Source organism: Octopus sinensis, linkage group LG20 (assembly GCF_006345805.1).
Source record: "Octopus sinensis linkage group LG20, ASM634580v1, whole genome shotgun sequence".
NCBI lineage: Eukaryota > Metazoa > Mollusca > Cephalopoda > Octopoda > Octopodidae > Octopus > Octopus sinensis.
This window is the reverse complement of record NC_043016.1, coordinates 15892684-15913933: the sequence shown is the minus strand read 5'-3', so window position 1 is coordinate 15913933 and position 21250 is coordinate 15892684. Positions and strand designations below refer to the sequence as shown.

The window sequence follows — 21250 nt, the reverse complement described above, 5'->3', positions numbered from 1 at the left end:
ACTCCCTCGTCAACACAAATACAATATACATAAATAGAAACAAACTCAATATAAAAATCTATAGAAATAAAATGTTTATTCATTCATCGAAATTTTATCTATAGGTTTTTAAAAAAAAAATATATTTATCCCAATTAGGAATAACAACAGTGCTGTCGAGAGTATGAGCGACAGCAGCAGCAGCAGCGACAACAACAACAGCGGCGGCAGCAGCAGCAGCAGCAGCGGCTCCGCTTTTGGTGTTGTTTGTGTTGTTGTTGTTGGATTATTTTTTTTTTAAAAAAGAATGGCTTCGAAGTTCCACAACCGAACTGGGTCTTTGGTAGTATTATGTAACGGTAATAGAACGGCCAAAAGAAACAATCCGACACAAGAGTTCAGCAATGCTGTTGTGTTGAGCAGCGAGCCACTCCGCGACAATCAGCTCTTCGAGGTTCGCATCGACAAATTGGTAGGTTTCCCTTCTTCTTTTATTTATTCACATCTTGAATGTTTTTGTGACGAAGAAGAAGAGATACCGAGTAGCAGAGAGTTCTTGGTTGGAAGAATGGAGAAAATGGGACAGCCTTCATACCTACCCATACATTATATATATACGTGTGTGTGTCTATGAAAATCATTGCCCGAAAGTGTTGACCCCTCTTCGTTTTCGTCCCCTTTTTTTCCCCTTTCCCACGAGGGACACTTGAACCAAACCTCCAACAGCGTGTATATATTTGTATACGTATATACAATACACACACGTATATATATTTTGTGTGTATTTGTATACCTATTGTCTACAAATGAAGAGATCGAGAACAGATCTCGATGCTCGATTTTAGTCGACCGACAGAAATTTATAAATAATTATATTTCAAAGAATTCTGCACCAAAGTCTCTGGTGATACAGGAAGAGGGGGGGAGAGACAATGAAAGGCAATTCCGACTTTTTATCATGATCTCATGTCATTGTTTCTAATTTATTTACCAATTCCATTGAACTGCATCCGGTGAGACTACAATATATATATATGTGTATATATATATATATATTTATATATGTATGTATGATGATGTGTATAAAAGTTATGTTTTTTCTGTTATTTTAAAATATTAACTTAATTCTTGTAATGGAATTCGGTCAGTGATGCCAATTGGGGGGGGGGGGAAGGATCGATAATTCTGATCTTTAAAAGAAAGAATTCCTTCGTCTTATTATAATCTCTCTTTTGTTAAATGATGTTTTAGGTGCAGATGGAACCTGTTAAATGTCTTTTACTTCTGCATTCTTGTAGACTTGTAGTCTCTTTTACATTGCTTTTTGCTATTTGCACCGTTCTACTAAACTAAATACACACACTTATATGATGTGTGTGTGTGTCTAAATATATATATTTATATAATGTATGTACGGATTTATGCATTTTAGTGTACAGTGGCTGATTTAATTAAAATGTAATTAGATCGAATCGGCTTGACTAACTGCACATGGTCGTTAGCTCTGCTAGTAATAGCAGCAGCCCTGATTTCCCCCAAACCGCATTCTGTCAACTTTAGAAAACATGGACACATTGGAATAATGTAACCTTGTGTGTATATTGTGTGTGTGTGTGTGTGTGCAGGCGGAATGGATACGTTTGAAAGTGCTTTGATTAATCCTGTACCTGCGAAAGCCAACCCGAACACAACTACTTATTCGCAACTTCCTTACAAAGGCATAAAAGCCGATCTCTGGGTTTTCGAAGAATGAAGAATCGACAAAGCTTTGGTAGTTGTGCATTTTTACACTCCAATAGTTTTAATTTCCAAATGAGAAGTGAAACCAGGTTACAGTCGTCACAGATTTTTAGAAAGATTTTGTTTCTGCTCTTCGCCACAACATGTATAATATAATTGCATATCATGTTACGAGATTAAACGATGGAGGCCTCAGTGAAGTTGCTCGATCCCCCACAGATAACAGTCGAATGACCTCAAATCACACTCTTGTATTTAAAGAGAAAGCATGAAAAGGGGCAACAGAGTGCTCAGTGTTACTGATAGGCAAAAAAGACGCTGTGGTCATGACTGGAACGCCTTTGATCACATGTGTGCTAGATGAGGGTCAAACAAATATGTACCGTTATGAAGTCAACCAGGGAGTCTGTACGCTGTTGTTATTCGACTTGCTGGAGGTATTAACCATATCCCTCCCATTACTCATACCGTTATTTAAATAATGGTTACATAGGAAATACGTTGTCCCTGCTATACAAAAAGACGTATTGGTCACAATTGGATTGTCTTTGGTCATAGATCTGCTCGATCGGTATCGACAAGAGGTCGAACAACCTCCACTCCCTCGCCAAAGAAAAACTTTTTGGTACAAAATGTAACTCCTTGCATTTTGCCAGGTTCATTTTACCCCCGCATTTCTTTTAATTAATCTATGTAATTTTATCGGATCATTAAAAGGTTAGGGTTAAACAGAAGAACAAAGATATTCAATTTTACAAAATACGAGAAATAGGATTAAAAATGAATTCCCAGCAAATCAAAATAATTTTTAATGTGTTTCTGTTTTTATCTCATCAGAATATCGTTTGATACTTGATACTAATTATATCGTTAGTTTATATATACACACACACACAGATACTCGATGTGGCTTATTCCGATATCGATGACAGCAGCAACCATCTTAAGGTCCTTGTTTACGGCCGTAAACCTTTGCTGTTCGATTCATATGAATTTTATTACGAGTGGAAGAATAAGCTATTTCTTCTTTGAGGTCTTTTTGTTTATTTATTTATTTTGGGGCCTTCACGTGGCGAAAGTAATGGTGAAATAAGTAGGTTATTACTGCCCCCCACGGTATTGAGAGAAATAAGTTCAAGGTCTAGACTTTAAGAAACTAATATTTCAGGGTCAAAAGAACCCATTGAAGTGGATGAAATATAAATCTCCTGGATAGGGCACTGGATTATTGCATGTAATTTCCTCCTTTGCCGTTCTCTCCGCAAGCCAATAAATTACGTCGCTCTGCCGTTTACTGCGATGTTTTACATGACCCCGAGGTTATCTACTTGACAGCTATTTGGACAGGACTGTTGAGAGGTTGTTAATGTCATCCAACGATCACATACAACAAATGCTGGTTGTCTACCATCAACCGACTCAGCAATCTGATCGCGTTGTCACTGGGCAAGAATATTTGACACTTCGTTGTTACCCAACATGTCAACGTCATTTTCTTTTCTTTTTTTGCTCCATATTGGTCCTGTTGGCATCGCTAAGTAAATAGACTGTCATTTCAAATTATAATTTACAGAGAAATGATTTACGTGGCTGTGTGCTAAGAAGATTGTTTCTCAACCACAAGGTTCCAAGTTCAGTTTACACACACACACACACATTTATTTATATGTGTCTGTGCCTATGTTTATCCCCCCCCCCTACACCACTTGACAGCTGGTGTGTTTATGGCCCCATAACTTAGCAGTTCGGCGAAAGAAACCAATAGTATAAGTACCAGGCTTACAAAGAATAAGTCCTGAGGTTGATTAATTTGACTAAAAATTCTTCAGGATGGTGCCACACTATGTCCATAACTGAAACAAGTACTGATAAAGAAGGTAATGATCATTCAGTTGAAATCTTTTAAGAAAATAAAACATTTGTTTTTCATTAGAATATGTAATAATGTGGTCTTGAAATGAGTTGAGTCAAAAGTCATCACCATCATTTAACGTCTGTTGTCCATGCTGGCATGGGTTGGATGGTTTGACCAGAATAAGCAAGATGGGTAGCTGCACAAGAATCCAGTCTGCATTGGCATGGTTTCTACGGCTGGATGCTGCCCTTCCTAATGCCAACCACTTTACAAGGTGTGCTGGGTGCACAAGCGCTTTTTACATGGCACCACTCTCAAGTGCTTTTATGTGGCACTGCCATGAGTGCTTTACATCACCTGAAGGATTGGTCTTAACACTTCTGCTGCAGGGTACAGCCAAGTGCCAGGCATCTCAGCCCTTTGTCATCTCGCACGAAAGGTTCAGCATCCTGAGACCGTTCTTCAGTACTTCATCCCCTCTCTCCTTGGGTCTCCTATTTCTACACATTCTATCCACTTCTTTATGCAGCTGTCAACATCCATCTGCATCACATGACCAAACCAGTGCAGTCCCCCCTCCCTTGCACATAACAACCGATCCTCTTATACCTAGCCTTTCTCTCAAAATACTAGCACTCTGTCAAACATGTAACTTACATTACACATCCAGCAAAGAAATTTTTTGCAAACAGGCCTATATACACATATATATGTGTGTGTGTGTGTGTATATATATATATATATATATATATATACACACATATAAAACAATTAAGATTCAAATGAATATGGTACTTAACTTAGATGCACCAAGATTCTTTATGGTATTAACCATAAAATTATGTGGGGTGATTATAACCAAGAAAAAAGCAACAATAATGGATCGGTAGTTTAGTTGCAAATATTACAGCAAATATAATGTCAAGTATTCATCAGCTAAATCAAATATAGGTTTTCCATATATTCTTAGAGAGTGTAAATATCCTTATGAAGTTGTAGGTGTGAGTTCCATGAATCTGAAGTAAGATTCCAAGCAGACTATATATGTTTTCCAACAATACAAAGTTTTAAAATTGATTATTAACATCCCAGAGAAGATAAATCTACTCATAAAGATGTGGGTATAAGTTCCAAGAGGCATGAGGAAAGATGCTGGTTGAGAATATATGGAAAACCTATATGTGATTTAGCTGATGAATACTTGACATTATATTTGCTGTAATATTTGCAGCTTTAAATAAAATGTTTATAGTATGAAACAATTGTACTAAACTACCGATCCATTATTGTTGCTTTTTTCTTGGTTATATGCACATATACATACAAATATTCTATAATTATAAGGCGGCGAGCTGGCAGAGACGTTAGCACGCCGGGCAAAATGCGTAGCCGTATTTCGTCTGCCGCTACGTTGTGAGTTCAAATTCCGCCGAGGTCGACTTTACCTTTCATCCTTTCGGGGTCGATTAAATAAGTACCAGTTACGCACTGGGGTCGATATAATCAACTTAATCCGTTTGTTTGTCCTCTCTGTGTTTAGCCCCTTGTGGGTAGTAAAGAAATATATAATTATAAGCATAATTATAATCAGGGGTCAGCTGATTGCTTCACCATGCACTGAATTTAGAAATAGCAGTTAAAATACCTTTTCCGCTACCATAAATATCTCCCTGACAGTAACACACTTTTTTTACATAGGCAAAGACAAAAAAAATAACGAATCTACATGACTTAGATTAGCTACAAACGCGTTTCGGGACTAAAGTAAAGTTATATTTACTTACTTATTTCACCTCATCTGTGCAGAACTACTTGGTAAAATTATTAATTAATTTTACCCTTTTATTCATCATCATCATCATCGTTTAACGTCCATTTGCATGGGTTGGATGGTTCGACCAGGGTCTGGGAGGCCAGGAGGCTGCACAAGGCTCCAGTCTGATCTGGAAGTGTTTCTACAGCTGGATGCCCTTCTAACGCCAACCACTCCGTGAGTGTAGTGGGTGCTTTTTATGTGCCACTGGCACAGGTGACAGGGGAGGCTGGCAACATCCACGATCGGTTGGTGCTTTTTATGTGCCACCGGCACGGAAGCTAGTCAAGGCGGCGCTGGCATCAGCCATGTTCAGATGGTGCTTTTTACATGCCACTGGCACAGGTATCACAACTACAATTTCCATTTGATTTTTATTTTGATGTTGAAGTACTTGACTCAATAGGTTTCCTCAAGCACAGCAGGTTGCCCTACGATCCAAGATAAGCACAGCAGGCCATCCTGTGATCCATGTTACTTTGGATGGGCTGGGGATGCTATGTGAAGCAGGAAACAGCCATGAACTCATGTTATTTGTTGGGTTTTCACAGTCACAGCATATCTCCAGAGATCTCAGTCTTTCGTCATTGCCTCTGTGAGACCCACCGTTCGAAGGTCATGCTTGACCACCTCATCCCATGTCTTCCTGGGTCTACCTCTCCCCCAGATTCCTTCAACTGTTTGGGAGTGGCACTTCTTCACACATCTCTCCTCATCCATCCGTAGTACATGACCATACCTACGCAAACGTCTCTCTTGCATGCCACATCTGATGCTTCTTATGTCCAACATTTCTCTCAGGGTGCTTACACTCTATCATGTGTGCACACTGACATTACACATCCAGCAGATCATGCTAGCTTAATTTCTTTCAAGCCTATGCATGGCAGTTGGCTCACATGCGTCGTACAATCTACCTTTCACTCTGAGCCAGAGACCCTTTGTCACCAGTAGGGGTAGAAGCTTTCTAAACTTTGCCCAGGCTATTTGTATTCTTGTGGTGACACTCTCTGAGCATCTACCTCCACTACTAACTTAGTCACCTAGATAGCAGAAACTATCAACTACTTCTAGTTTCGAAAGCTATCTTCTAGGTTAATTTTCCTTTGATGTTTTTGCACCTCTTATGTGTCCATAGCTTACAATGGGTACATCTTATAGAGTTTCTACCTACACCTTTTCTACAGATCGAGCTGGGCCACTTACCTGAGGGGGTGTGTGGTGAGTTCGCCTTCCTACTTACTAGAACTTTGGTCTTTGCTACATTGACTCTAAGGCCTTTTGATTCTAAACCTATCTTCCACAACCGAAATTTCTTTTCTAGTTCCGGTAGTGATTCTGCTATGAGAGCCAGGTCGTCAGCATAGAGGAGCTCCCAGGGGCAACCCATCTTGAATTCCTCTGTTATTACCTGGAGGACTATGATGAATAAAAGGGGACTGAGGGCTGAACCTTGGTGGACCCTTACTTCTACCTGGAATTCTTCACTATACACGTTGTTAATCCTAACCTTACTAATGGCCTCTCTGTATAGGGCCTGTACAGCCCTTATTAACCATTCGTCAATCTCCAGTTTCTGCATCGGCCACCAGATAAGGGATCGTGGGACCCTGTCAAAGGCTTTCTCCAAGTCCACGAAAGCTAAGTATAGGAGTTTATCTTTAGCTGGGTATTTCTCCTGCAGTTGTTGAACCAGGAATATGGCATCAGTGGTGCTTCTACCCAGAACAAAACCGAACTGCATCTCATCTAAGCAGACTCTCTCCTTAATGAGATGGGCTATAATCCTCTCCGTGACCTTCATCACCTGATCCAGCAGTTTGATACCCCTGTAGTTATTTCTATCTAGAGCATCACCTTTACCCTTGTAGCAGTTGACTATGGTGCTGTTACGCCAGTCATTGGGTATGACTCCATCATGAACTACTTGGTTTACAATGCGGGTGACTAGGCCATAGCCCACACCATCAAATGTTTTAAGCATCTTAGCAGTGATTGCTGATGGGCCAGGGGCTTTTTCTGGCTTCATACCCTTAATTGCTTTATCTACTAGGGAGCTGTCTATTTGGATAGCTGGTCCCTCTATTGGGTCAACATTTGACAGGCTCTCCTCCTCCCATTCATTTTCCACATTCAGCAGTCTTTCATAATGGCTTCTCTAAGCCTCTTTCTTTTCAGAAACATTAAAAGCAAGTGCACCATCATCCATTCAAACACATTTCTCTCCTATGACATCACAATTTTCTCTCACACACTGTCTTGCAATCTGAAATACCTCAGTTCTTTGGTCCTTACGTTGTTGGACATTGGCAAACTTCTTCTTTTCTGCTTTGCTCTTGGCTATGTATACCTGCCACCCAGCCTCCCTTTTGGCTACTTGGTACAGTTCCCTGCTACCCCCATCCTTCCAGGCTCTCCAGGCCTGTTTCTTTGCTCTAATGGCTTTGTCTACCGTACTATTCCACCACCACGTAACTCTAGGTCTGGAAGGGACCCTGCACCATCCGCAGACTTGGTCTGTGGCACTCAGCAAGCTGTCCCATAGGAATCTCCACCTACCTTCTATGTCCAATATCTGTAGCCTCTCCTCCCTCTCATCAAATTTCTTGATGAGGATGTCCCTAAATCTCTGACCATGTGAAGGGTTATTTAGCTTCCAAATCCTTCTTTTCTGGATTGGTCTGCTTCTTGGTATCCTTATGGTCTTGAGCCTAAAGTCACTAATGACTAGCCTTTGTATTTAAGAGCAATCCTGCGTCCCGCTGTCTCGTGAGGATGAAATCAATCTGGCTAACAGAGACCCCTGATTGATAGGTTATGAGGTGGCTGTCTGACTTCCTAAAGTTAGTGTTGCAGATTAAAAGGTTACATGCATCACAGAATTCCATTAGCCTAGTTTCCTCATCTTTTCGGGAGCCAATACCATGGCCACTGCATACCCCAGTGAAGACACCAGATGCCCAACATGCCCATTAAAGACTCCAACCACAAAGATGAGGTCATTGCCAGTCGTCTTTGAGGTAGCCTGTAGAAGTGTATAGGCGGAAATAATTGTAGCTGTGCTGTTCTGTAGGACTAACCTGAGCTTAAGCACTCTGTCGCATACCCTGACAACCTCTATGACCTTATTCACCCATTTCTCCACAAGGAGTATGCCAACACCCCCTACATCATCCATGTTACCTTGCCTGTGAGGACCCTAGCTGAAGCTCCTCTCCATCTTACCTCTTGTATGCAGCATACATCAACCTGTCTCCTTTCAAGCTTTTCTCACAAAGTACATCTTCATTGTGCACATCAAGACATTCATTTACTGAAAGTGCTCTACAATTTATTAGAAATTATTTGGGCTGAGCTGTAACCAGTATCTGTTTTAAATAAATGGAAAGATGAAGTTTGAATTTTAATAAAATGTGGATCTGATTGTCATTCATCATCTCTGATTCACTGCTTGCATGCTTTGATGAGCTAGAGGGCTGTGCTGAGCTCCAGTATCTGCTTTAGCATGGTTTCTACAACTGGATATCTTTCCTAATGCCAACCACTACTGGGTGCTTTTTTTTGTTTTTGCTTTCAAGGCACCAGTGAAAGTCTCAAGTGCTTGCAAGACAAGGCCCTCAACTGAGCAAAGGATGTTAAAGTATGATAGGTGGCCATGTGGTTAAGAAGCTTCCTAATCACGTGGTCTCAGGTTCAGCTCCATTGCACGGCATCTTGGGTAGATGTCTTCTACTATAGCCCCAAACCAACCAAAGCCTTGTGAGCAGATTTGATAGACAAACACTGAAAGAAGCCCATTGGATATGTTTATATGTGTGTGTATGTTTATGTACGACCTTGTCTAAACATCATGTGATGGTTGTAAATGAGCATTGTCATCATACAATTGAGGTAAAAACATGTTGAGATATGGAGAAATATTACCTCACCTGTAAACAGGTGAGGATTGATGACAGGAAGGGCATCCAGCCATAGAAAATCTGCCTCAACAAATTCCATCTGACTCTTGAAAGCTTGGAAAAATTAGACAATAACACTTTAGCATTCAGATTTTTCAGTCAAATGTAATGTTTATTCACATTGATTTGAATTAATCATCCATTATCTTGTGGCTTCAAGAATTCAGTGATGTGATAGTTTATTTTCACCATAACATTGTCAAGTAGGCATGTGATGTTGGATTCAGGCCAGTTTGAACATAAAAGAGGCAGAATATTTTGGCTGGATGTGACCTGTTTAAATGCTAAAGGGTTAAAATGATGATGATAAATATGCATGTGTGTGTGTTTTTCAAAATCCTTGATATTCTCAAAATAACAAAAGCAAACAAGAGTTTATTGCTACCTTGAATAATATCCAGAAATTCACTTTGAATTCTGTCTTTAATGTTACTACTTTACTGCAACTGGTATTCATCATATTCTAGAAATTTTATTATACTATTGTTCTCCAAGAGATTTAAGCTGAGTTTTGTGGAATTTTAACCACACGCACACACACACACACACACACACACACACACACACACACACACACACACACACATCAGTTATCACTTTTAATTATCTGCTATTCCATTATGATGTGCATAACACAGAACATTTGGAGTTTTCTAACAACTCCAAGCAGCAACTCATTTATTCTTTCATCACATCAAGAGACATGATCAAGATATCAATTGTGTGTGTGTGCACAATATTTATATGTTACATACATGATTCATTTATAAAGCCTTGTGAGTTGATCTGGTTGACAGGAAAAAAAAAAACTGAAAGATGCCTTGCGTGTGTGTTTGAATTAGTTTACATTTGCTTGTATGAAAACATGTTAGTGGTGTCAGTTTCTCTTGTCAACAAGCTGTCAGGTTATTTCATGTATTCAGAACCATATGAAATAAGAGAACCTTTACTTGTAAACCAAGTAAGGGTCAGCATCGAAAAGAGCATCTGACTGTAAAGCAATGCCTCAATAACATATTTGTGTAACTCGTGCTTACTTGGGAAAATATGTAAAATGAATAATGTATGGATGTTTACATTTTATGACACCTTCTGGACAAGACAATGATGACAATATATTCTGTAGTTGTAAGCTTTTGAGGATCAGTAGAATAAAAAATATCTTGAAGAATAGATATAGGTTGGTGACAGCTGTAAAACACTTTCACAATAGATCTCTGCTCATCTCATGTTAGCATGAAAAACAGACATGAAATATTCAGATATGTTTGTTTGGGTTTGTGTGTGTGTAATTATATGTTGTATATTTTGCAAGGAAATGTTTGACAGTAATTTTGAAGTTACCCTTCATATTGTCTTTCTAAAACTGAAATTTTCAGTCTTTCAAGCTGTTTTATAACTTTTGGTTCATCTTGTGGATGGATTCCAGTCATTACAATGATGTGTATTTTAATTGGGTAAAGCGTGCTCCAATGGATGTTTAATTTCAGAGGTAATGACTGACAGAATAGAAATTGATGGAAGAGATGGGGAGAGTGATAGGCTCATGATAATTGGGTAGCAGGATAAGTGAATAACAAAAGATAATGAGAACAATAAGAACAAGAGTGATGGATGGCAACACCTGTTCACACCCACTTCCACCTTGTTTTTTGTCGCTCACGCACCAATTCAACTGACTCACACCTTTGCTACTAACTTTAATCATACAGTACCTCCTCCTCCTCTGTACAGCTCCTACCCTTTTACATCTCTCCTGAATCCTATACATTTTCTCATTTCCATTCATTCGTATGTAGGCTGTTTACATGCAAAATGGAATATCTCCCGTACAGAACAGGTACAGAAAAGCAGGAGACAGAACTGCCAACACCAAGCAGTTCCAAAGGTTGTTAATGGACAACAGATACCAGCACCCTTGATAATATCTTGATAATATAACACCACCAACAACAACAACAAAATTTTCTAGTTAATATTCCCACACTTTAATGATAGATTATCCAATGAAATCTCTCTTACTATCCATAGGGAGGAATCGTGTATACAGCTAGCATACACTCGACCTTCCTGAGAGTCTATACACACATGCGATGCAACAATGTTTGCATGTTTACGGACCCATTTCGTATATCTTACAGTTTGTAATAAATGCAGCAGAAATTACATTGGCTGCATGTTTTCATAACAAACACCCACACTAAAGAACAAATTCATACATTTTCTTTACTCTGTGAAACATCTACAGAGAAGTCATAAAGAGATTATAGTTACACTGAAGGATATAAAGGAATATTAGAAATCCTAGGTTTAACCCTTTTTATACCAACCTGGCTGGAACCAGCCCTGGCTCCGTAATACAAATGTCTTGTTTTCAAAAATTCTGAATTAAAATCTTAGTCACAATTTATGTCCCTAACACTAGCTTAATGATAATTGAGTTATTTTACTAAATTCTTTGTTATCTTCAAAATTAATTGAAAAAAAACAACAGAAATATGGTAACAAAAGGGTTAAAGAAGCTGTAATCCATCAATTGACAGTAGTTGTGATCTAAGCTACCCTGAGTGATATAAGACAACCAGTGTACGTGACATGACACTGTCGCTCCTCTGCAATTGGAATGGAGTAAGAAGATAAGACAGGCTCTAATGCGAGAGGAGAAAAAATAAAAAGGAGGGGAAAATAGGATAGCCATTGTAACATGTGAATGTGGAGAACAGTATTAATGAAGAATGGCTGACAAGTGAGATGGTTTTGAATAACAAAAGAGGAAAGTGGCATTCGAAGTTGGGAAGAGTTTTGGTGGAGCAGATGTAGTGGGGAGGGTACTGACTAAGAGGTTCATATCATCATCATCGTTTAACGTCCGTTCTTCATGCTAGCATGGGTTGGACTGTTCGACCAGGAATCTGGGAAACCAGAAGGCTGCACCAGGCTCCGGTCTTATCTGGCAATGTTTCTACAGCTGGATGCCCTTCCTAACGCCAACCACTCCGAGAGTGTAGTGGGTGCTTTTTACGTGCCACCTGCACTGGAGCCAGGCGAGGCTGGCATCGGCCACGGTCGCATTGGTGCATTTTACGTGCCACCTGCACGGAAGCCAGTCGAGGTGGCACTGGCTTCGGCCACGATTCGGATGGTGCTTTTTACGTGCCACCAGCACGGAAGCCAGTCGAGGCGGCACTGGCTTCGGCCACGATTCGGATAGTGCTGTTTACGTATCTCCAGTCCAGGGGGTCCTGGCATCTTCCGGGTGCCAGTCATAGGATTGGTTCAATTTCAATTCCGATTTCGATTTCACTTGCCCCAACAGGTCTTCGCAAGCAAAGGGGGATTGGCATGGGTGCCTGTCGTCAGATGAGGTTCGATATCGACTTCGCTTGCCTCAACAGATCTTTGTGTGTCCAAGGGAGGAAAGGCATGCATAAGTGGGCTGGACTCACTTGTCCTGCCTGGTCTTTTCACGCACAGCATATTTCCAAAGGTCTCGGTCGCTGGTCATTTCCTCAGTGAAACCTAAAGTTCGAAGGTCGTGCTTCACCACCTCATCCCAGGTTTTCCTGGGTCTACCTCTTCCACGGGTTCCCTCCACTGCTAGGGATTGGCACTTTTTCACACACCTATCTTCATCCATTCTCGCCACATGACCATACCAGCGCAATCGTCTCTCTTGCACACCACAACTGATGCTCCTTAGGTCCAACATTTCTCTCAGGGTACTAACGCTCTGTCGAACATGCACACTGACATTACACATCCATCGGAGCATACTGGCTTCATTTCTCGCGAGCTTACGCATGTCCTCAGCAGTCACGGCCCATGTTTCACTGCCATGTAGCATGGCTGTTCGTACACATGCATCATACAGTCTGCCTTTTACTCTGAGCAAGAGGCCTTTAGTCACCAGCAGAGGTAAGAGCTCCCTAAACTTTGCCCAGGCTATTCTTACTCTAGCCATTACACTTTCAGCACACCCACACCCACTACTGACTTGGTCACCAAGATAACAGAAGCTATCAACTACTTCTAGTTTTTCCCCTTGGAATGTGACGGAAGTTGTTTTCTGCAGATTTTCAGAGGTTAATGCTCCCGAGCATCTGCCACATACAAAAACTATCTTCCCAGTTAGCCTTCCTTTGACATTGCTGCACCTCTTATGTGTCCATAGCTTACACTGGGTACATCTTATAGAGTTTCTACCTACACCTTTTCTACAGATCTAGCAGGGCCATCTTCCTGAAGACATTTGTGGATTGTCTACCTTCCTACCTATTAGTTCTTTTTGGTTTTAGCTAGGTTGACTCTAAGGCCACTCGATTCTAGACCCTCCTTCCACACCTGGAACTTCTCCTCCAGTTCTGATAGTGACTCAGCAATTAGAGCAAGGTTGTCAGCATATAGGAGCTCCCAGGGGCAACCTGTCTTGAATTCCTCCGTAATTGCCTGGACAACTATGATAAATAGGAGGGGCCTGAGTACTGAACCCTGGTGACCCCAACCTCTACTTTGAATTCTTCTGTGTACATGTTGCCAACCCTAACCCTACTTACGGCATCCCTGTACATGGCTTGCACAGCCCTCACCAGCCATTCATCTATCCCTAGTTTCCTCATTGACCACCAGATAAGGGATCGGGGACCCTGTCAAAGGCTTTCTCCATGTCAACGAAAGCCAGGTACAGGGGCTTATCTTTGGCTAGGTATTTCTCCTGCAGCTGTCTCACCAGAAATATGGCATCAGTGGTGCTTTTCCCTGGCATGAAACCAAACTGCATCTCGTCCAAGTTGACTCTCTCCCTAATCAGTTGTGCTATGACCCTCTCTGTAACCTTCATTACCTGATCCAACAGCTTGATACCTCTGTAATTATTTGTATATATATATATATATATATATATATATATATATAATAAGTGCACACACACCACACATATATATATGCATATATGTATACAATATGTACCCAAGCAGTTCTTCCACAAGTCAGTTTTAATATGATGAGCAAGTTTTCACAAGGACCTCATACTACCAGATATCCCTGTCCTTTGTCATTCCTCTGTAATTCTCAGGATCCTAAGGCCATTTTTTACTACTTCATCCTGTCTTCTTGGGTCTCCCTCTTCAACAGACTCCACTGCATTTACTGGATTGTCACTTTTCTATACAGCTGTCCTCATCGCATGTCTGTACCAGCACAGTCTTCTCTCCTGCACACTACAACTGATCCCTCTTATGCCCGGTCTTTCTCTCATCATTTCTATACTATGTCCTTCATGCTCACTTATATTGCACACAGCGTTGGATTAACCATTAAGCAAAATAAGCACATGCTTAGGGCATCAAGAGAAGGAAGGGAACCATGGAGATGGTAAATGGTCTACGGTACAAAAGAAATCACTTTAAACTTGTTAAAATAATATTCGGGATGTCTTTATCTCTATTAAGTATAGATGCAGGTGTGTTACCTATGATTAATTTTAAGGATCTCGTCAAAGACTTTGCAATTCAAAAAAGTAGGAAGAAACTTTTCAAATATAAATATAGTGAAAGTATACAAAAAAAATCATTATTTTCCCTCTTACTGTTTTGTTTTGTTTTGAAAAATAAAAATTTATTTCATGGTTTGTTATTATTTATACTTTAAATTACATAATCTTTTATGGGGCACCAAACTTATTTTGTGATAGAACTCATTCTATGATTTATCCAAAAATCACAATCCATATGTATATTTTACAAACTATCCCACCATGACCACCGCCCTAATTTTAACGACATTAAATGAAACAAAATTTGTTATCAAAATCCAAATAACTTATTTTAAAAATGAGAAATAGCATTTGTTTCATAGATTAAATTTTTGTTGTATTTTATTAAGACACCGTGGAACTTCCTTTGAGAAAGAAGACTGCATTATCATAATTCTTTATCCCTCTCCTCCTGCTCATCATATTGTCCAGTAATTCTTGGAAGTTAGCAATCACAAATGTTAGAGGAATCTTTCAGCTTCCATACATTCTTTCTTCAGTTTGTCTTGTTTCTGTTCCATCTAGTTCTTATCCTGAGCTCACCAGCTATTTGTTTTTTTATGTCAAATGATATATTCTTCACAGGAGATGCTTTCCTTTAAGAGAGAGGAAAAAAAATCTATTGACCTGACATTTATATTTCAAACACCTGTCTTATTTCAGTTTGGTCATTCTTAACGTCTTCCTCTGACTTTCATTTCTCTGTCAGATTTTCTCAGTGTCGGCTGGTTGTTTGTATTTACATGTCTAAAATCAAAACCCCAATGTGTTTGTAGGATAATATCTTATTAACATATTTCCATAAAAGGCTCAAAGATCAAGTTACACTTTTCTTTTTTTTTTGTCAATAGGAAACTGAGAGCCTAATCTCAAGGGTCAGGATGTGTTTGTCCATATCAGCTAGCACACACACACACACTCACACACACATGTAGGTGACAACTAGGTTAAGTGATTAGATGAACAAATTGTTATTAAGCTTCAAGTCAGGATATTAAAAGAGATATGGTCCTATCAGGAACACCCATCATTGGTTTTGCTGGCTGGATTCCCAAGTGTGACCAGCTAAGATTGTGGATCTTATCCAACCACCTCGTTCTTGGTCTACTCCTAAGTTTCCTGCCAGTTGGCTCAGCTTGAAGAATCTGTCTTGTGATTCTGTCTTGCCACATTCTAATCACATGTCCATAGTACCAGAGTTGTGTTCTCTCAGTGTGGGGAAGTAGCATCTGGACCAGGTGAGACTCCTTAATTTCCTACTTATGTACTCCAGAGATCTTTCAAAAGAACCCCATTTCAGCTGCTTACATTTGTCATCGTACTCTTTCGGTTGTTACCCAACTTTCATAACCACAGGTGAAGACAGGTATGAAAACAGTCATTTTAGTACCTTATTCAATGTGTGTATTGCCAGACAATTGGATTAATTTCAATTTTCAGGTTTAGTTGCATTTTTCAATAGGTTTTCAGTCAGCCCCTTATAACTTACAACATGATCAGAGCAGAAGTTAAACCTGGACCCACAAGCTAATAAAACAGTCACCCGTGTTGCAGCTGCTTACATCACTGATATTTTGATTTTGTAGGACCTGTTTACAGCTAGGTAGACTGGGACATTTGCAAGTCAAAGTGGAGTTTTTAGATTTTTTTTCTTCTTTATTTTTTAAGTTGGCCAAAAGAGAAGTGACAATACTCCTAAACTGGTGAGATTGATGCAATTGATACTCACCTTGAACATCTTCAGGTAAAAATATGAGCCAGGAGGGAAAGATGGGAATCAATCAGAATGCTTAAATCAACAAACTCTTAACTGTAACCCAACAACTTGAAAATAATATTAACCCTACCACATTAAGTATGTCTTAACTACAAATACAACAGTACCAGTTTGGGGATTTGAACTACCAAATTCTCTGTTTACTGTCCAGTACCTGATCGTCTCAACCATTCCTTCATATATATATTGATTATTAAAATATTCTTTCATTTCTTTGCTTTGTAAATGTTTCTCCTAAAATATATTTTAGTTCTGTTTCTCTTTTCTTTAATTATTTTCTTCAGGTTTACGCATGGAGTGGTTCAATAGAAATGGGTGTTACTACCTGTGATCCTACAACATTAAATTTTCCAGTCAGTGCTTCATCATTTCGTGAAGGAACATGGGTTATGTCTGGCAACAGCATTCTGAAAAATGGCCACTCATTAAACGAAGAATATGGCTGTGATTTGGACATTCTTTCAGAAGGAGACCGCATTGGAGTGCTGCGTACTGATTATGGTGCTCTGCATTTCTTCATCAATGATGTAGACCATGGCCCAGCAGCTACCGGCATTCCAAACAAAGTGTATGCAGTTGTGGACATGTATGGAAAATGTGCTCAAGTTACTATAATGGATGAAAGCATCAGACAAAACGGTAAGATATATAACTTAAGCATATTTTGAATTAAAACAACAAAAATATTCATAAAGAGATGGTAGAGTGCCAGGCTAAATGTCATTTGATATTTAATTCTTTCTCTCCATATTGTAAATTTAAAATATGCTTGGATCACACTTGGATTTATGTTCCTCTGGTTTCAGTAAAGTAGGACAAATTACCCCCACTTTTATTAATACATTGCATTGTTCCAATCTTGGTAATTATTTTCCAAAGAAAACTATTTTCCTTAATTTTTTTGAAAATTACTATTAACCCATGAGCATTTAAACCAGTCATATCCAGCCAAAATAATCTACCTGTTTTATCTTCAAACTAGCCAGATCTGGCCTCTCGTACCTGCCCTACAACATTATTCTAAAAATAAAAACAATCATGTCATCGAAATCTTAAAGCTGCAAGGTCATGCATGATTAATTCAAATCAATATAAATTAAATAAACATTACATTTGACACAGAAATTTGAATGCTAAAAGGGTTAAATAAAAGTTAGAAATTCGAAACAAATTTAATGAGTGATTGTAGGTTTATTGGTATATTTTATCCATATTTCCTTCACCATTGTCATAAGCTTTTTTGCCTTCATGGGTTGGATGGGTCTGCATCATTTCATCTGAGTACCATCTTGGAGATCTTCTTACAAACTTCTACCTGCATTTTATTTACTGACCTCCCATCATCATTCATTTCTATTGCATGACAGCATAGTGCCGATTTTTTTAAAGAACTTCAATGCCTAGCCATGCTCCCACCTCATCTCTGTTCTGTCTTTTGTACACATTGTTACATATCAAATAGCAATCATGTTTATCTCATTCCTTTCATTCTTCAAGTGTTGTCCCACTACCATCCTCATCAGTTTACTTGTGGTTCATACAGAATTTTCTTTGCATGGTGAGAGGAAGAAAAACACTTTATTGCTTCTGCTGGCAATTTTTCTTGCATTGTAGTAAAGTTAGTAATATTTATTATAAAAATATCAAGGATTGATATTGAAATTAATCAGTAATGCATTGAACTAAATGCAAAACATCATTTTACATCCATTTTCTATATTGGTATGGTTTGGATTGTTCAACAGAATCTGACACATTGGAGAACAACTTCTTGCTCCAGTGTCTCTGTTCTGGCCTTGTTCTTTGGTTGTATAACCATTCTTAATACCAAAACATTACAGAGTGTATTGAGTGCCTTTATTTCTTCTTGGTACCAGCACCATAGAGGTTGTCATGTTCTCAGCAACGTTAAAGAGCCCCTTCAAGCCCTGCATTATCACTTTTTAATGGATAGCAGTTTATTACTTGGAGCCATATTCAAATTCTGTTAGGATCACTTTCTGATTTCAAAGTCATTAAAAAATGTTGATATTTCATCTGCTCTAAAAGGGGTTGGAGTGGAACTTTTAAGGAATAGCACTTTTCATTGATTTCTATGGCATTAAGCAGTTAAGAAATAAATATATCAGTTTTGTTGGTATTCTCAGATAATCTTAGATACATATTTATCTATCTGTAACTGAAACAATGCAGGAATGGTGTGTTTCAGTTACAAAATGAAATACTTGCAGAGAATTTGTATTCTTGAATTAAGAACTGGTAGTTCAATATCTTACTCACCAGCTTGGTTGTTCTCTTCTTATAAGTACCTGTAATTAATGCAAGTTAATTCAATCCATTACATCATTTTCTCTACAAAATTTAACCCACATTATTCGAAAGAAATTAATTTCCAAACAAAAATGTTTTACATTTGTTGTTATTGTTTTGAATTTTTAATGAACTGTGATGTATATTGTTCTGTATACCATCAGTAACATTGTTAGTTAGTTAGTTAGTTAGTTAATTTGGCTCAAAAGCAAATAGCAAGGCCATGTAGGGGGACATGGAGTTAAGTATAGGGTGGTGTTCATGTAAAGAGTTCAGGCCACTTGAGGTCAAGGGAGGCTTTGAACAAAGCGGTCGTCGGCATCTTCACCATCTCGTCTGGCAGCTTGTTCCACGGATCCGCAACCCGGACGGAGAAAGCCCCTCTCCTTCGATTGAGATGAAATCGTCGCAGGTAGAGCTTTTCGGAATGACCCCGCAGTCGACGCTCTGGAGCAGGAGTGAAGAACAGCTCTTTCGAGAGGTTACACTTTCCGCTTATGATGTTGTGGGCGAGAATGAGATCACCACGGCGGCGGCGTTTTTCAAGAGAATAAAGGTCGAGCGTCCTCAGCCTTTCTTCGTAGGACAAATTTTTGAGACCATGAACCATGCGGGTAGCCAGCTTCTGGACTCTTTCGAGATGCTGTATGTCTTTGAGGAGATAAGGAGAAGGGGCTTGAATCCCATACTCCAATATGGGTCTCACCAGCATGACATAGAGTGGTAGGAATATGGCTGCTGTGAGCATTCCGAATGACCGTCGAATCAAGAACAGAATTCCGCGTGCTTTGTTGGCAGCATGGACGCACTGGGCCGAAGGCGAAAAGGAGGAATCCACCAAGATACCTAGGTCCTTTACCTGATCGGTCCTCTCCAGCAGCAGACGACCCGGCTCGAAATCAAGTTGAGTTGCAGGAGTAGAGCCAACAGGCAGATGACAGCACTTTGACACATTCAGACACAGGTCCCAATTGTTAGACCACTTCCAAATTTCCAAATTTGGTGGAGGCATCGACGAAGATCCTCTATATTACCGCGAGGAGCGACCAGTTTGATATCGTCGGCAAATAGAAGGGTGTGTTGCGTGAGGTCGTCGGGCAAGTCATTTATGAAGACTAAGAACAACAAGGGCCCAAGCACTGAACCTTGAGGCATGCCACTGCTCGCACTGGAGACGTCGGACCGCGAACCATTAACTTGGACTTGGAAGGAGTGATCTGAGAGGAAGGCACCACCCATCGTACAATATCCGGATGGAAACTATATGCTTGAAGCTTGACAAGCAATAGGCGGTGGTTTACCGAGTCAAAAGCTTTGGCAAAGTCCAGTAAAACGATGTCAACAGCATCACTATCATCGAGGATGCGCGTCACCAATTCTTCCATTACTAGTAGGTTGGTCAGGCATGATCTCTTCGGCACGAAGCCGTGTTGGGAATCAGAGATAGAGGCTGTGTTTAGGAGGTGGAGCATCATACTTTTCTTAAGGATGGTTTCGAACATCTTGCTGATAATTGATGTAAGGGAAACCGGTCGGTAGTTAAGCGGGTCTTCGCGGCTCCCTTTCTTGAAAATTGGGCAGATTATCGCTGTTCTCCAGTCTGCAGGTATAACACCCGTCGCCAATGACATATTGAATAGTCGTGTTAAGGGCTCGCAGATGACCGGAGCCAACGCTTTGATAACCCGTGGGTGTATGCCGTCAGGGCCGTGACCTTTGTTGACATCGAGGCCTTGAATTACACGTTTGACTTCGTCCCGCGTGATGACCAATCGAAGCATTGGAGGTACCGATCTATCAAATGGAGGGGGTTCACGACCATCATCTTGTTTGAAAATAGTTGAAAAAGCCTCGGCAAATAATTGACTCTGTTGATAAGGGTCCTCATTTGATACGCCTGTTGAGTCTACCAACGTTGCAATCTGGTTGTTCAAGCGGGAATTCCGCTGGACATGGGTAAAGAAGGTTTTTGGATTGCTACTGGCATTTGCCGCGATTTTGTATTCGTAACTGAAGCGTTCTTTCTTTTCAATTTTCACGGCTCGGTCTCGTTGAGTTTTGTACACCTCAAAAGCTGCAGTCGAATCCAGATTTTTGAATTCAGCCCAAGCAATATCTCTGAGTCGACGTTCTCGTTTAACCCTCTTGTTTAACCCTCTTCGTTTAACCCTCTTGTTCACTGCATCATTTACTGTACTGTTAACTTTCTTGTTTATTACATCATTAACTACATTGTTCATTATGTGTATTCGTTATATTGCTAATTATACTGTTCACCACATAATTA

At 39.8% G+C, this 21250-nt stretch overlaps 1 protein-coding gene across 2 annotated transcripts in view; it reads left to right on the top strand.

The window, feature by feature from the left end:
* Positions 1-201: 201 nt before the first annotated feature.
* The window catches only part of LOC115222468 (neuralized-like protein 4), a 91096-nt gene continuing 70047 nt past the window's right edge, over positions 202-21250 (top strand). For both annotated transcript variants that reach the window (XM_029792680.2, XM_029792679.2), the window contains exons 1-2: positions 202-451; positions 16938-17292. In XM_029792680.2, coding sequence (XP_029648540.1) covers positions 287-451; positions 16938-17292 — 520 coding nt within the window. In that variant the 5' untranslated portion in view covers positions 202-286. The remainder of the gene's footprint in view (positions 452-16937; positions 17293-21250) is intronic.